Source organism: Sinocyclocheilus grahami, unplaced genomic scaffold, assembly GCF_001515645.1.
Source record: "Sinocyclocheilus grahami isolate Dianchi unplaced genomic scaffold, SAMN03320097.WGS_v1.1 scaffold626.1, whole genome shotgun sequence".
NCBI classification, from domain to species: Eukaryota; Metazoa; Chordata; class Actinopteri; order Cypriniformes; family Cyprinidae; genus Sinocyclocheilus; species Sinocyclocheilus grahami.
In genome coordinates this window covers 527,748-545,815 of record NW_015505805.1, presented here as the reverse complement: position 1 = coordinate 545,815, position 18,068 = coordinate 527,748, and the positions used below count along the sequence as shown (strand labels likewise).

Below are 18,068 nucleotides of genomic sequence, written 5' to 3'. Positions count from 1 at the left end.
TACTGATTTGAATAATTATTTTAGTGAAAAGAGTGTGAACAGCTCATGCAAACCTATGGTGATATTAACAGGCGCAACTCATTCTTTGTGAATTCCCCTTAGAATTGACCCACAAGCAGTCAATCTGTAGAATATACATCTACATACACCACAAGACTGAACTGTAACATGGTTTCTTAAGTAAGCAGTTAAGATACAATAAAGAGTCTATTCAACTCTGCAAAGGAAAATATCCTGTCAGTTCAGAGCTTAACAATGAGGACGGCCCACTGAAATGGCATCTTACATTTGTTGATCTTGTTCATGTTTTTATACCTTGAAAATTAAATGAAATTTAAACTCATTACTAAGGTAACATTATCTAGATAGATAAATTAATTATAAATAAATCAATGTCGTGCATCACGTGACATCATATGCCATAGCTTGAATAAAAATGTAAATTCTGTGCGTCTATTTTTATTTTTGTATTTTTTGCTTGTTTAAAAAAAAAACTTTCTTTCTTGCAAGTATAGTCCACATTTCTTTTCTAGGCAGGGCAAGTAAAAATCAAATGCTGAGCTTAGTATCGTGTAGCGATGATAGTCAGAGATATCGACGATAGCAGATGTCTTTGTCGATAGTCAAGACGATATTAGGCTCATTCTCCTATTAATGTATTGAATAAAAATAATAATAATTATAATAATTATTATTATTATTAGGCGGCCCCGCTTTTTCATTCAGCACTGTATTTCACACACACACACACACACACGGGCGCGCAAATGAGGAGCCTGTAGCCGGTAAACCACAAACACAGACACATATCGTCTGCTGATATAAGGTATTTCGTTGCACTTTAACAAGTAATCTGAACGGTCTATATACAGGGCTCTAGACTGCGACCAATTTTTGAGAATGTGCGAGTTAAAATTTGACGTGGTCGCATTTGTGCGAGTGCATGGTCTAAGCTGCTCTAAAGCGTCTGCGTCATACAGCGCGAGCTGCAGAGCCACCACACATTGTTGCAGGAGTCAGATTTCACTGATCACGTGAAGAGAGGCGCTTTCAGCGTGAGTGCGAAGGTGCGTTCCCGGAGGATTTGGTTTACAAACTAAAGCAAAAGACCACTTCTTAAACCAGAGAAGGTGAACATGTTGGTATTCTTGTGGAATAAAACATGCAAGTCCTGTCAGCGACAGCCAGTTTAGTTTTACTTTTCTTTTTGTTTTCATTTTGAAAAGTTTGTTATCTTTGCAGTTTACCTCGCGTCACGCTATGGAGGCTTTTCTTATTTATTTTCTTATTATTATTATTTATTTGATTCCTCAGTGTTTGCTAAACATTCTGTAATTTATTAGTCGGTATATACAGCATGTGATGTATCCTATGCCATGCCTTGTCTTATTAGTTTTTGTTAATAAAGGTTATGTAAGTGAAAAAGTGAAAGGTGCATAGATATAAGCAAAACAGACAATTATCTTTTATTGTAAAACCTGACACCAAGATCGCGAATTTGAAAGTGAAAGTGGAAGCGCACGAAAAGAGGAATTCCTTTTCACAAAATTTAAATCACAAATAATACTGATAAAAAAGAACGGGTTGAATGTTGAGCACTTTCGTTACCATATAACTATAAACTATGATAAAAGTTCATTAGCATGCATTGATTAATCAAATGTTGTAGCAAAAAAAACAAAAAAACATTGCGACCAAATTATGTGCTCCTGCGACCAACTGAGAAAGTTAGTCGCAAAAGAGCGACAAGTGGGAAGAATGAGTCTAGAGCCCTGATATATGTGCAATATTTTAACCGAACCCGAGTTATGTTAGAACGCGGCGTCCTGGGGTGTTACAAAGTATTTGTGAAATCTAGCTAACAAAATATATATTGTGTGTTGGAGTGTTCCAGACGCTACATGTTAGAACACATCTCATGCTTGTTTCTGTGGCAGTGCGTCACCATGGGGCGCGCGGTCCGGAGCGCTGTATGACTGATGTATCTGTTTAATTTAAATTTACTCCAAAATAGTCCTAATAGCAATGTATGACTGTTGTATCCGAATATATATGAACTAGCTGTTTTAAATATTTTTGTATTTAACATGTTAGTTTATCAGTATGTTTGAAATTATATTATTTAGATTCGTGGTGCTTCCATAGGCTCCCTCTTTCTCGCGCGAACGGTTTAAAACACCAAATAGTTTTGAAATAGCCTATGACAAGTACAGGGAGTCTCTCTCTTGCCCCCACCCATTTTAGCCCATTCGTCTATCGGCGATCTCACGGACTGGTGATATGACGATTTGAAAAATGACCATATCGCCCAACACTATGCTGAGCCAGGTTGTGTATTCATAAACTCACAGATTCTGACCTCTTTCTAGGTGTGCAGCAATCCTTTTATCTACCTAAAACTAGCAATTTTTTGTAAATTTCCATTTTCACCCCGTGAGACATTTTGCCTTTTTTCTTTATTTTACTTGTGTCATCTCCTATGTTCACTAAAGGGAAAGCCAAGCTCAGTATGTGGTCTTAAAAGGCCTGCAGGAATCACTCTACTCTCTTTCATCAATGTAGTCCACTCTTTGTCGTTGCCGTTAAGAGGAAGTGACACTGGCTTAACAGGAATCATTCTGAGCTCTGACTGCGTACATGGCAACTATCAAACAATCACATAGAAAATAAATGCTTAAAGCCTTAAACAAGTTGTCTCACTCAGCTGTGTGAGATACAGCAAGGCATGAAAGCACGTCTCAGCCTTCATAATGTTCTTTTTTTGCAGACTGCAGAATCAAAACACTTAGGCCCTGTCTCAAATCACACACTTCATGTTCATGATGTCCACAAGGCTCACACAGTTCATGAAGTCCACAAGGCTGTAGGGTGCCCCATTTGACGTTTAATAATTCAGAATTTGATCGATCATGGCAACTATCAAACAATCACATAGAAAATAAATGCTTAAAGCCTTAAACAAGTTGTCACACTCAGCTGTGTGAGATACAGCAAGGCATGAAAGCACGTCTCAGCCTTCATAATGTTCTTTTTTTGCAGACTGCAGAATCAAAACACTTAGGCCCTGTCTCAAATCACACACTTCATGTTCATGATGTCCACAAGGCTAACACAGTTCATGAAGTCCACAAGGCTGTAGGGTGCCCCATTTGACGTTCAATAATTCAGAATTTGATCGATAGACAGACAGACAGACAGACAGATCATATATATATAGATAGATAGATAGATAGATATCATGAAATAAATCATAAAAAGAAATGTGAGTTGCTGGGAAAAGACAATGAAAAAAAGTGTATTGAGCTCATTGAAGTTCAGTCATTAACTTGATGAAATCAGGTAGGCTACTCTGACCGCTTGCCTAGGAGTGTGCTGACAGAAGTGAGTGCATCTATCTTGTCGAGTTTGGCTGGACAAAAAGAAAAAAGGAAAAACAATCGAAATCCAGATATCAAAGTGAGTGAAGACCTGGCTCCTCTCAATCAGGGACCTTCTGGAAGAGGAGCGCTACAGGCCTCAGCAATGGAAATTGGAAATCAGCGTGAACAAAATCCATCTGCCTGTTACCCTTCCTCGTTCATCGATCTACAGCTCTGGGAATCTTCCAAGCACTATAATCAAAATACTGAGAGACATTTTTCTTTCTAAGGCACAAGATGATGACACATTAAAGTAATATAAAATGCCACTTAATAATGGGGTAAGAATCTGGAGTAGATTAGATTATTTGATGCAAGCAGTAAAATGTGTATTTGTGCAAAAATAAATATTCATTATTGCATACGCCTACATATGCAATGTCAAATGCACAATACATTTTATTAACCACAAAAATGTTACAGATATGGTGACTGGTACCTTTGAAACTGTGCCAACAATATGAATTCACCCTCACTGTCTCCTGTCACTGTCCTCTCAACATTTCAATGCCGTTTCCAAGGAGACCAAAGAGCATTGGAATTCTGCAGTGGAATGCAGGCAAGTGATTGGAGGAGAGGGAAGAGTAGTTTAAGAGCAAATGAAAGGCAGTGAGCTGACACCTATGATCTCAACCATGTTCATTTATAATTTGCTCTCTGTTACTAATCTCTGACCACAAACTGCACAGGGTGGTTATTTGATACAAAACTAGTATAATTACATATCCCTGCACCACAACGCTTTGGTAAATAGCACGATAACTTCTTGTCCTGTCAAATGTGAATGAGGCAAGCTTGTGCTTTAAATATTACATCTCTACAAATGCGAATGTATTCATGACAACTCTGGGGGTATTTTCATAAGAGTTGTTTGTTGTGAAGAGTCAAGAAGGGAAAACAACATTTTAGCCCACATACAGTGCACAGTCAAAAGAAATAACAGGAACGTTCACATTCAAACACATGCAATGAAAAGAAAACCATTGCTACACAAAGGCACGTATAAATGCTGTAAGCATGATTCATCGCTCTGCCAATAAGAAAACACTTTCTTTTTCTTACCCATGAACTCAATGCCCAAGTGATCCACTGCTCCAGCGAAGATAGAAGAAGGGCAGTGTTGAAGGAAGAGGGAGGGAGGAAAGAGAGGAGAGAGAAAAAGATGTTAGAGACACTCATTGTGTGCATTCTATTCTCATTGCATGCATAGATATTGTGGGTTACTATTTATGCAAGAGAGTACTGTGATAGATATTTGTGTGTACAACTTGTTCTGAAAACTCATGTTTTATTATGTAAAATAAAACCATGGCTGAAATCGTTTTCCTTTTACCATTTGCGGATAAAAAAATACTATATATCGCTTTCATCTGTAATTGTGGATCAATGTCTGCAGTTCATTCAAAAATATGATATTCGTGAAGGATTTCTCTGCTTTGGAGCAGAATGCAGACCAGCAGGTAAAGCAACGCTGCAAAATTAAATAATTTAATTTATCCATTTATATTTTGTTATTTTATCTATCTTTGCCCACACACACACACACACACACACAAACAAGAAAAATGTATTTAAATAGAAAAATAAACATAAGAATAAGAGTAATAAATACTACTGCTAATAATATATAGCATAATTGTAAGGAGGGAGGCAACAACGGAGTGGGGATCCAATAGCAGGCTTTATTAGAAGAGCGTGGTCAAAACAGGCAGGGTCAAACATCAGCAAAAAATCACATCCAAGGCAATGGCAAAAGAGTATTCCATGGAACAAGCGAAGATAAAGGCAGGTAGCAAACAATCAGAGTCAAGGAAACGGTCCATAATCAAAACACTAAGGCAAGGCAAAACTAGGAAACTTGGAAAACAAGGAACTAACGGGAAACTAGGAAAATATACAAACATTCAATCACCAGCGAAGACAGAGTGTGCGTGCTATTCTTATAGTCCCCCCCCGCAAGAGTGGCTTCCAGACACGCCTTAACATGAACAGACCAGAGTCGACGGAGCTGGAGCCCACCAGGGTAGAGAAGACCACGAGGGCGTAGCTGAAGACCACCAGGACAGAGCAGGCGATTCCCAGGGAGGAGCAGAAGGGTCCAAAGATCCCCACGGAGGAGCAGGTGAGTACCAGGGTGAAGCTGATGGAGCTGAAGACCACTTCAGTGGAGCTGATGGTGCAGGAAACCATGTTCATTTATAATTTGCTCTCTGTTACTAATCTCTGACCACAAACTGCACAGGGTGGTTATTTGATACAAAACTAGTATAATTACATATCCCTGCACCACAACGCTTTGGTAAATAGCACGATAACTTCTTGTCCTGTCAAATGTGAATGAGGCAAGCTTGTGCTTTAAATATTACATCTCTACAAATGCGAATGCATTCATGACAACTCTGGGGGTATTTTCATAAGAGTTGTTTGTTGTGAAGAGTCAAGAAGGGAAAACAACATTTTAGCCCACATACAGTGCACAGTCAAAAGAAATAACAGGAACGTTCACATTCAAACACATGCAATGAAAAGAAAACCATTGCTACACAAAGGCACGTATAAATGCTGTAAGCATGATTCATCGCTCTGCCAATAAGAAAACACTTTCTTTTTCTTACCCATGAACTCAATGCCCAAGTGATCCACTGCTCCAGCGAAGATAGAAGAAGGGCAGTGTTGAAGGAAGAGGGAGGGAGGAAAGAGAGGAGAGAGAAAAAGATGTTAGAGACACTCATTGTGTGCATTCTATTCTCATTGCATGCATAGATATTGTGGGTTACTATTTATGCAAGAGAGTACTGTGATAGATATTTGTGTGTACAACTTGTTCTGAAAACTCATGTTTTATTATGTAAAATAAAACCATGGCTGAAATCGTTTTCCTTTTACCATTTGCGGATAAAAAAATACTATATATCGCTTTCATCTGTAATTGTGGATCAATGTCTGCAGTTCATTCAAAAATATGATATTCGTGAAGGATTTCTCTGCTTTGGAGCAGAATGCAGACCAGCAGGTAAAGCAACGCTGCAAAATTAAATAATTTAATTTATCCATTTATATTTTGTTATTTTATTTATCTTTGCCCACACACACACACACACACACACAAACAAGAAAAATGTATTTAAATAGAAAAATAAACATAAGAATAAGAGTAATAAATACTACTGCTAATAATATATAGCATAATTGTAAGGAGGGAGGCAACAACGGAGTGGGGATCCAATAGCAGGCTTTATTAGAAGAGCGTGGTCAAAACAGGCAGGGTCAAACATCAGCAAAAAATCACATCCAAGGCAATGGCAAAAGAGTATTCCATGGAACAAGTGAAGATAAAGGCAGGTAGCAAACAATCAGAGTCAAGGAAACGGTCCATAATCAAAACACTAAGGCAAGGCAAAACTAGGAAACTTGGAAAACAAGGAACTAACGGGAAACTAGGAAAATATACAAACATTCAATCACCAGCGAAGACAGAGAGTGTGCGTGCTATTCTTATAGTCCCCCCCCGCAAGAGTGGCTTCCAGACACTCCTTAACATGAACAGACCAGAGTCGACGGAGCTGGAGCCCACCAGGGTAGAGAAGACCACCAGGGCGTAGCTGAAGACCACCAGGACAGAGCAGGCGATTACCAGGGAGGAGCAGAAGGGTCCAAAGATCCCCACGGAGGAGCAGGTGAGTACCAGGGTGAAGCTGATGGAGCTGAAGACCACTTCAGTGGAGCTGATGGTGCAGGATACCGCCAAGGCGGATCAGGCAGAACAGGAACATAGAGCACAGAGAGGTCAACAGCAGCCTCAGCCGCCGTACCAGAACTGGCAGACAGTTCAGAAACGGCATCTTTGGCCGTAACAGGGTAAACAGAGAGTTCAGAGGCAGCCCTTTTGACCATGGCTGGACAGTCAGAGAGTTCAGAATAGACCTCCTTGGTCTGAACAGGACAGACTGAGAGTTCAGAAACGGCCTTCTTAGCCGTAACAGGACAGACTGAGGGTCCAGAAACGGCCTCCTTAGCCGTAACAGGACAGACTGAGGGTCCAGAAACGGCCTACTTAGCCGTAACAGGACAGGCAGAGAGTTCACAGATGGCCTCCATAGCCGTGACAGGACAGGCAGAGAGTTCACAGGTAGCTTCCATAGCCATGACAGGACAGGCACAGAGTTCATAGGCGGCCTCAATAGCCATGACAGGACAGGCAGAGAGTTTGGGATCGACCTTATTGGCCATGGCAGGGCACTGAGTGAATTCAGAGGCAGTCTTAGCGACTGTAACAGGCAGGGCTGAGAATTCATGATTGGCTACTAGAGCCGAGACTGTTTTGACAGGGGATTTACTGACGGTCTCCATGACCTCATCAGGAAAGACAATTCATTAGTGGGCACCCCTGTCTTAAGAGGATCTGAAGCAAACACCCCCGCCACCTTTTGAAGTTCTGCAGTGGATGCTGCCACCTCTGGAGGTTCTGCAGCAGTAGCAACAGGAGCTACAACACACACACAGGGAGTTCAGAGACAGCACTTGCGGCCATAACAGAGGCATCAGGAAACCGGGAGAGTTAAAAACTAGTGTCCGTGGTAGAAACAGAGGCAACAGAGAACACAGAGAGCTCGGGGGAGAGTGCTGCTGCTGTCTCGGAAGGAGCTGGAGCGGATATTTCTGCCGTGAAAAGTTCTGCAACGGAAGTTGCCACCTTAGAAGAAACTGGAACAGATTCAGGGACAAGAAATGGCTCTGGGACTGATTCAAGTGCTAGAATAATCTCTGGAGCTGACTCAGGGACTGGAAGAGGCTCAGCAATGGATTCTGGAACTAGAGCAGGCTTGGAAATGGATTTCGGGGAACAGTGCGGATTCTGGGAGTAGAGTGGGTGCCACCACCTTGGGAGGTTCTGCAGCAGAGGCTGCCACCTCTGGGGGAACTATGGTGGTGTGTGCGGCCCAAACACACAGAATGGCCGTAGCCATAACTGTTAGGACAGAGAGTACATCGTCTATCTCCGAGACTGACGACGGTGTGTCTGGGGAACTGGAGTGAGTAGCGGCCGGCAGGCTTGAGAATGTTGAAACAGTGTCGCCTGAGAACACTGAGTCTGCGTGGCTCGGGATGGCAGCTGTGTCGTGACGAGACTCTGGACGATCAGCTGTGACGTGACAAGACTCTGGATGATCAGCTGTGACGTGACGAGACTCAGGGAGATCAGCTGTTACTTGACTTGACTCAGGGAGATCAGATGTGATTTGACGTGGCTCAGGCTCTTGAAGATCAGTTGAGATGTAAGCAGGCTTGACAGGAGCAGGCTCTGGAACAGCGGCCATGACAGGACAAGACTCAGGAGCGGCGGCCATGACAGGATGAGACTCAGGAATGGTGGCCATTTTGTGAACAGTCTCCAGGCTGGCAACCATTTTGTGGAGAGACTCTGGGCTGGCGGTTATCTTGTTAACAGTCTCTGGGCTGGTAGCCATTTTGTAATAAGTCTCTGGGGCTTTAAAGTCCTCTGCCTCTCCCACAGTGAGAGGAGAACCACATAACAAAAGAGCATAGTCCATAATGTCCCTTAAACTACAGTTACATTTCCATTCAGGTAACCATGATTTCATTGGTTCATTAAGTCCATAACGGAAAAGGTCCTTTAACATGATCTCATCAAAAGGCACTTGATAGGACAACTCAGAAAATTGATGAACGTAATCCTCAATAGACAAGTCCTTTTGCCGGAGGTGCAGAAGCTGGTCCACTGTAGGGCTGTCATAAATTTTTTTAATTTTGAGTATTCGTCGAATTGAAAATAAAAATCCACATTTTAGGTGTGCATCAGGTAGCCTTATAAGTGGCGCACGAAATGCGATGACGATGTAAGTGTCATTGCATTTTAATGCTTTTGTTAGCCTACCCACTAGATGCGGCGCTGCTACGTTGTTTATTCAAAATATTGCAGAAAAAGAGAACAATCAATGCGTGGGAAGATGTTGTTTACGTCAAAACCGAAACCAAGCCGTTCACACAGAACGCATATTTATCGCATTTTCTAGAGGGACATCTATTACCAGTGTTGCCAAGTCTGCGGTTTTCTCACCGGAATTGGGCTACTTTAACACGGGTTGTTATTCATGTCCGCGGGTTGAAACGACTCCAATAACATGATATTTATCCCCGCCAAAAAACTTTTACCCCTGGAAAGCGATTTTTATCTGGGGACCCCCTCGAAACGCCATTGGGCTAGTTTTGAGTAGCGATTAGGCAGGTTTTCTTGTGAAAACCTGGCAACCCTGTCTATTACCGTTGCACTCGCGTCTCGCACAAGAGAGCCGCATGGTTAGAAAGCTATGTAAAATTAATGTAGGTTCAACTTTTAAAAAATATGTCTCAAGACTTAATGGCGGTTTTCCCCATCCCACTGCATCTCAAGTTTTTAAATGAAGAAAGTACTCTTTGTGATTGGTTTTCGGTCCTTTGCATTAAACTATACATACTGTACATGCATGATGCTGTTATGTTTCTAATTGTTTAAGCAACTTTATTAATTATATAAACATTATTTTAAACATTATGCACTTTTTGCAGATAGTCGTGTTATTTTATTATGCTTTGAAGAAACATGCATAATATTTTGCTCGATGCGCCTTCTTGTGGCCTCAGGAGAGAAGCCAAAAGCTTCCCCCCCCCCTAACTGAAATTATGCCTTTTAAATTAGAATATAATTCGAATATTGACAATATTTAAGTAAAAAATTTGAATTTATTTTTTCAGTCATTTTGACAGCCCTAGTCCACTGTGTCCATGATTGGCCAGGAATGCTCTAAAACAGTGATCCTCAAATCTGGCTTGCGAGATCCACTTTCCTGCAGAGGTTAGCTCCAACCCTATAATCAAACAAACCTACCTTTGATTTTCTAATGATCCTGAAGACATTGATTAGCAAACTCAGGTGTGTTTGATTAGGGTAGAGCTAAACTCGGCAGGAAAGTAGGTCTCGCGAGCCAGTTTTAAGGATCACTGCTCAAAAGCTGCTGGATCCGGGTATGGCTGGTGATTCTGTAATGAGGGAGGCGACAACGGAGTGGGGATCCAATAGCAGGCTTTATTAGAAGAGCGTGGTCATAACAGGCAGGGTCAAACATCAGCAAAAAATCACATCCAAGGCAATGGCCAAAGAGTAATCCATGGAACAGGTGAAGGTAAAGGCAGGTAGCAAACAATCAGAGTCAAGGAAATGGTCCACGATCAAAACACTAAGGCAAGGCAAAACTAGGAAACTAGGAAAACATACAAACATTCAATCACCAGCGAAGACAGAGTGTGTGTGATATTCTTAGTCCTACTAATATGAGGCAGCTGTGAACCGATAATGAGTGCTGATGAGTCCGGGCAAAGGATTATGGGAAATCCTGAGTGAAGGTACAGAATGGAGTTTGTGACAATAATAAATAAATAAATACATGAATAAATAAATAAAATACAAATAATTTCTTAATATCTTACAATATTGCTTTAGGCAAAGCCTAATTTTTAAGAATATTTAGATATATTTTCGCTAAAACAATGGATACACTAAAATAGGGTGACCATACGTGCCATTTTCCCAGGACACGTCCTGGCCAGGATTTCTATATTGCCTAAAATATCTAGGTTTTGGCTTTGTTTGCGTGTGCAGACCGATTGGTGTATGACATCAAAATACCTCGAGAGCATTTTGAAAACATAAGGAACTGTCTGTATGGTATTTTGATGTCATACATCGATCGGTCTGCACACGCAAACAAAGCCAAAACCTAGATATTTTAGGCAATATAGAAATCCTGGCCAGGACGCATCCTGGGAAAATGGCACGTATGGTCACCCTACACTAAAACAAACAGATTTTTGCAGTAAGAGTCTAATTTAAAAAAGTATTCAGGATGCAAGTTGATATATTAAGTTGTGCAATCACTGATTTCATGATATTATTCTTCATCTTTATTCTGCCAGAGAATTCCCAGGAGCTCAGGAAATGGAAGCTGCGCTCCTTCAGGTAAGCTCTGTCGCAGATTTAAGAGTGCATGACATTTATTTTTGCCTCTCTTAAATGCAGTGGAGTAAACAGTATGAAGTCAGAATACAAGACTGTATCTCATGAGGATCTGCGAATGTGTTGACAGCAGTAGGATAAGAACTGAAGCTCTTACACAAAGACAAATATAGATACCATTTATGTGTTCTTTGGTCAGACTAAGATTTTACTCCATTTCTTATTCATGAGAACGTATCCATCTCCTTCTTTCTCAGTGTGCTGTCAAACTGGGCTAATTTGACTCAGGGAGTTTGGACGATTGTAAAAGGCTCTATAAAAGATGTTGCTTCAAGTGTAAAGATTCAAAACCTCAAACCTGAGTCTGAAATCTGACAGGAAAATTATGGTATAGTTAAATTTGGAAGGGAATGGTAGTTGCAGTCAAGACGTATGTGTGTTTGGTGCCCTTGGGAGTCTGTGTTTGGAAATGCCAACAAACTCATAAAATATCCCTCAGAATCTCCTCAAAAACTGTCAGCAACCACAACAGAAATAAACATAACCTGTAGGCATGAAACTCTCTATAACATAACACCGTGAGCGGTCCACAGTGAGATGCTCTTCCAACCATAACAAACACAGGGCTTTTTTGCATAATTGGCTCTGTGCCAATGATTCTGACCTATCCAGGAAGCGATATGGCTGAAGCGTATAGTAGTGGCTGTGCCTTGATATCATAATGTGAGCAAAGACAGACTGTGAGGCAGGTGCAGACTGTGGGGTTTCAAGTCCATTTACTTCCCCTATTCAAACGCACACATGCAGACGGAGCCAAAAATAAGACCTTCTACCTGTCTGGAGCTGCTTGTTTAAAGCTATGAGCCTTTGGGGAGGTTTTCTCCTTCTAAACTGCCCTCAAAACAACCAAGGACTCAAACACCCTAATTGCACACCTTCTGTTACTGGCTACTGGCTTAGAATAAATGCCCAGCCACTTTCAACAGACATGTTTTACCATAAGTGGCTCATATATTACAGTACCCAATCGCTGATTTTACACACTGCTCAGTACCTCAGATGAGATCAGTTGTGTCCCTGAGACAGGAAGGAAGATGGACAAGGCTACTGATGCTTCTCTTGTCGTCCTTGAGAAAACACTCATATTAAACTGCCTCAGCCACAGGATCACTGGAAATGTGCCTGATATTGTGCTTACTGTCCCCTGAAGTCGACCTGGGACGAGGGCTAGCGATGAAACATAAATCTGACTGAATGAGACTGTCTCAGGTATTTATCTGTCCTACCGTGGAGGAAGTTTAAACACTCTTTCTGGAACTTGGCAGTATCTGTCTCTCTATCAAGGTGAAGTGGGGCAGTTGTACTCACTTTTTCTAAATGTAATTGCACCCTATAGCCCTGTAATGCCTTGTAAATCCTGAGGCTTAGTGCTACGCAACATAAGAATAAATACCGCCAGACTAATGCTGAGAATTATGACACTGTTTTTCGTTTTTGGCTGGCAACCATTGTAGTTGTCCGCAGGTTTGTTTGCTTTGCCCTAACAGAGAGAAACCCAATCTTAAACAGATTTATTCCTGGTGCATTCAAAATATGCATACAACTTTTAAATTTCTAGGTCACTTTTAACCCAACTTAGCAAACATCCATAATTTAATAATTAACCACTAAATATTGTATTTGATTAATAATTTCTTAGCAACATGTAGATATGCAGAGTTTAAAAAAAAAGTTTTTAAAGTTGATGGTACAATTAATACATTAATCACAATTATTAATTAAAAAATGAGAATTTCTTTAAAATTTGAAATTATTCATGAACTTAATGATAAAAATCCACCCAGTGTTTTTTTTTTTTAAATTCCAATTTTAAAGTCCCTTTTCTCAAATCAGGCTGTTCTGAGATTCCTGTCAGAGTGACGTAGTTCTGCACAGGCCCCTCCCACGATAGTTGATTGACACTAGCGTCTTACCTTAGACCCGCCCTGAGCGAGCTGTCATCAGTCCGCCATTGTGTCGACTCCGGTGCAGCGGAAGACAAGAATGTCTCCGATTAAGCGATTGAGGTGTTTTGTTGTTGGATGTAATAATGAACATTGCAGTCGTCATTTACTCCCGACATCTGAGCCACTGAAGATGCAGAGGATTAACTTTACTTTTTACTTTTACTCGTTTTTGAAGGGAATGTGCCCCCGATCTGCCTAAATGCGGCTATGGTCGCGCGAATCATTCGTGATCCAGCTTCACCACCAGAAGAAATAATATTAATTTAATATTTAATTAATAATAATGTGCTAGTTAGCAAGTTTCGCGGCTAAAGTTTACTGTCTGCTCGTCACTCCACAGAAGAGAGGGGCGGGGGGGGCAGAGCTCATTAGAATTTTAAACGACATGCAAGGAAAACGTCACTCCACAGAAGAGAGGGGCGGGGTGAGCAGAGCTCATTAGCATTTAAAGCGACATGCAAGGAAATGGCTTGCTATGAACAGAACTAATTTTGACAGGGTAAAAGGGGTGTTTTTTACACTACCATTGAGAAATTTTAACCAAAGTATGTTATAGACTTTTCATTAAGATCCTAAAGAATCATATCAACTTGTGGAAAATGAGCATCCGATGACCCCTTTAAAGATTCAGTACATAGAAAATAAACATTTGAAATTGTAAATAGTTCTAAGGCATCACACAGGAAGCAATCGTTGACTGCACTGCAGTGGCTTGATGTAGTCTATACTTGAAGTGTCAAAGCTGCACATTATCTTAATACAAATCGGTTCTCAATTCCAGTCCTCGCGTACCCCCGCTCTGCATGTTTTGCATGTCTCTCTGTTATCACACCTGATTCAGATCATCTCGTTAGAAGTGAGCTCCGTGCATGAACTGTGTTCTGATTGACATGGTCCCTACACAGTGTCCATTGCTCCCTACTCCCTAAGCAGGGGAAATCCGTTGAAGTTTACTTCACTTCGGATTATTCATTTACAGATTTGCGCTGGTAGTGGCGTCTTCACACACATACGAAACTTACTAGAGAAGCGTGAAGTGGGACATAATATACCTCTGTAAATAAATACAATTTAAATTCACGTCTTGCACACTTAAATACCCTTTGTATGGAACATATACGCTTCCTTCAAACTGGAATCATGGCAGAATATCCGGCAATGTCCACTTCGCAGGGCACTTATAACAAACGTCTGAAGCAATAAGAGAAACATACAACATTTGCAGAGCGGGGGTACGCGAGGACTGGAATTGACAACCGCTGAATTAGACCATTCAGTTACAACATTTGAGAATAACTTATGTAAGAAAGTAGAAAAAAGACTTATATTTAGTATATATTATGTTAGTAATGCTACAACTGCATATACATATAGTAAAAAAAAAATGAGTAAAAAAAAATAACATTGACTTTGATGTAACAGTTAGAAGATAATACATACATTAAATAAATATAGTAAATATATGGAATTAAATTAATACACATACACAGCATTAAATTGATCAAAGATGACTGTGGAGACATTTATAATGTTTATAATTTCTATTTCAAATAAATGCTATTCTTTTGAATTTTCTGTTAATAAAAGAATCATGTATCACAGTTTCCACAAAAATAGTAAGCAGCAAAACTATTTTCAACATTGTTAAAAAGAATAAATGTTTCTTGAGCAGCAAATCAGGATATTAGAATGATTTCTGAAGGATCAAGTCTTACCGATGACTAATAATGCTGAAAATTCAAAGGATTTCACTTAAAGCTACGAATTTCACTTAAAAAGGATTAAAATAGAAAGCTGCTACATTTTAATATTATTTCACAATGTTACTGTTTTTGGATGTATTTTTGAGAATACGAGACTTCTTTAAAAAATCAAACATGATGCAGACAACCAGGAAAAAATGAAGTGGTCAGCCAAAAAGAGAAAAGCAGCAACACTTCCACTGCAGATAACACATCTGATTATAATGGGAGCGATTTAGTTTAATCGCACCACTTGCATCCAGTGGAGACACACTGTCAGCCTGTAAAATTCTTTTTTGTTTCCAATTGTAACCTTTAACACAGCGTACAGCTGCTCAATCTACTCAAACCTGAGAGTCGCCACATTTCATCATGTGGCTATTTGAAATCTAACATAAGAGAAAAATTACAGCTCTTGCACAGAAGTTCCTACAATATAGAAGAATTCCAGATATAGACTTTGATATCTGAGTGGGCTGTTGTTGCTTTCATTATCTTCAGTATCACCTGTTCAACACAAATGCTCGCTGGCTCATTAAAAGTTTCTGCGTCTGTGCTCAAAGAAAATGGGACTAGAGAAAGATGTTGAGCAGAAGTTAAATACTGGCCATGCTGGTCTGAGCATACCAAACAACCCTCTCACCTCACAGGGGTCATGAACGAATCTTTCAGTCTAAGCTAACATGTCTTCACTTGCCTGTATCACACAGCAAAGCAACTGAAAATAGAAAGGCAACGATTTTTTTCTCAACTCTTTTCTAAACTCTTTTCAGATATTGACGGCAATTTTAAACATCCACACGCAGTGAGAGTACAATGAGAAGAATAAAAGATGCAAAGCACAAAGAAACGATCGAATGAGATCATAGGATAAGAAAGGAAGATCTTCCTGTGAGTAAAATACAAAGCAGGAAAGCAGGAAAGCAGGAAAGCAGGAAGGAGGACAGCGAATTTGATTGAATTTCCTCTGATCTTCTCTTAGAAGTGTTCTGCTTTTCTCCACTGACATTCTCTGCTGATGTGATGCTGAATGGAAGGTTTTTCTCAGCCAGATGGCAGCAAACTCCCTGAGCTCCAACTAGAAGGTCCTGTAATGCACATTCTGCTCAATGTGATGGGTGAATTAGATGGCTGATTAGATCTATGGGTTCTTTACACTTAATTGCTTAGCTATGGTTCAGTTGGAGGATTTCTCCAGTGCTGTCCCGCGAACACGAGGTCTGTCTTTCCCGGAGAAGTGTCGCCTCTCTCGGCGTCTGTTCTGTGTAGTGAGCGGCAGAGAAGCAGCGCATTCAGTTGGCCGCACCGCAGCCGACTCTTCAATAAATGAGTACAAAACAGCTTTTCCTAGCACCTGTCGCTTACTGATTGTTTGGAATTATAAATATGAGCGTAGTTCGTCTGTTAATATCACATGCACTTTTTTGTTTGTTGTTTTTTTTAGTTTGTTACTCAGACGCAGGCAGTGTGCTGCATGAGACAAAAAAAGTAACATAGCCAAAACAACTGCATAGCCGCTCTTTAGTGTAGATGCATGTTGATTTTATCAGATGATGCCGCAATTATAAATGAGAGTGACTCCTGGTTAACATGTATTAAAAGGGGTCGTGTTTAGTCACTATTTAGTGTGGTATTTTTTGACAATATTCACTCATCATGACAGTAAAATAGGGCATTCTAAGTCAATATACTGCAGTATTTCCTCTCTCAATCAGTAGAAAATATGGTTAACACCCGGTCATGCATGAAAAAAAAAACACTGTCATGTACCGTGAAACCGGTATAATTTTGAAAAGTACCGTGATATACATTTTTGGTCATACCGCCCAGCACTAAGGCCAAGTGATTATTCATGATGAAGAATACTGTGCATAACATAGTGAAAATGAAGCAGATGTGGTTGTAATATTGTAATTTTCATTAAGACTAAATGTGAGCAAATTCAATTCCAAACCTGATTTATAAGTGTTACAAATGTGCGCTCATCTATAAATGTCACATTCATGATAAATTGGGGGTTTCCTTATGAAGATGACATGGTGTAAAGAAATTAAACAGTTTTTCGCTCTTTCCTACACAAAGACACACAAAGGTCGCCCCTGGTCTTTATCTGATCACCCCTTCCTGCGCAGTGGAGTATTAATGGAAAATGCAATGGATATCTTCAAGATGGTCTGCAGACTCTGCAGAGATGTCCAGTTGGGCTCCTGCTCCAAAACAAGCAACATGATCGTTTTTATGAGATCTGCCATTTTAAGGATGATCATAAACTACAATCACTCTCTAAAAAAAAAAAAAGTATAATAACAAAGCCTAATCAAATATCTCCACATCCCGTAAAGCTGCTTCCTTCTCATAAATGTCTTATTTGCCCATAATCTTGCAGCTTGTGCATAACAACATGTACTATTGTGCTGTAAGCTTTTTCAATACTCTTGTCCAAGCCTCAGATAAGTACAGTACTACATTATTATATTTGAGTTTGGCAACAATACTAATTCAGAGATCGTTCTCATCTAGTTTTCACTGCATTATTCAGTGTCTGCCATTATAATAACTTTAGTGATATGAAGCATTTGGGACATGAAAACAGCTCTCATCACACCAGGGAAACCTTCTGGCAAAGGTACAGCTACAGTTTTACAATCATAATCAATTAACAAATAAAAAAACTGGAAGAAAAAAAACACATTGTCTCTCTCCATACTCTAAATTCGCTGGATTTCCTTGACCTTTTCTCTAATATAAACAATAATTACAAGTGAAAAATATCAGAAATGGTCACACTGGCCTGGCTGAGCGGTCACAGCTGGACAGAGAAAGTGTTTTGCCACCCTGCTTTACAAATCGGAGATTAAAGTAAGCTCCTGAAAGGCCAGCCACAATGTCC

General features: G+C 40.2%; 1 protein-coding gene across 1 annotated transcript in view; it reads right to left on the bottom strand.

The window, feature by feature from the left end:
• LOC107557971 (pro-neuregulin-3, membrane-bound isoform-like) overlaps positions 1–18,068 on the bottom strand; it is a 322,432-nt gene that overhangs the window by 26,947 nt on the left and 277,417 nt on the right. The window contains exon 4 of the mRNA XM_016241569.1: positions 6,035–6,061. Within this exon, the coding sequence (XP_016097055.1) occupies positions 6,035–6,061 (27 nt within the window). The remainder of the gene's footprint in view (positions 1–6,034; positions 6,062–18,068) is intronic.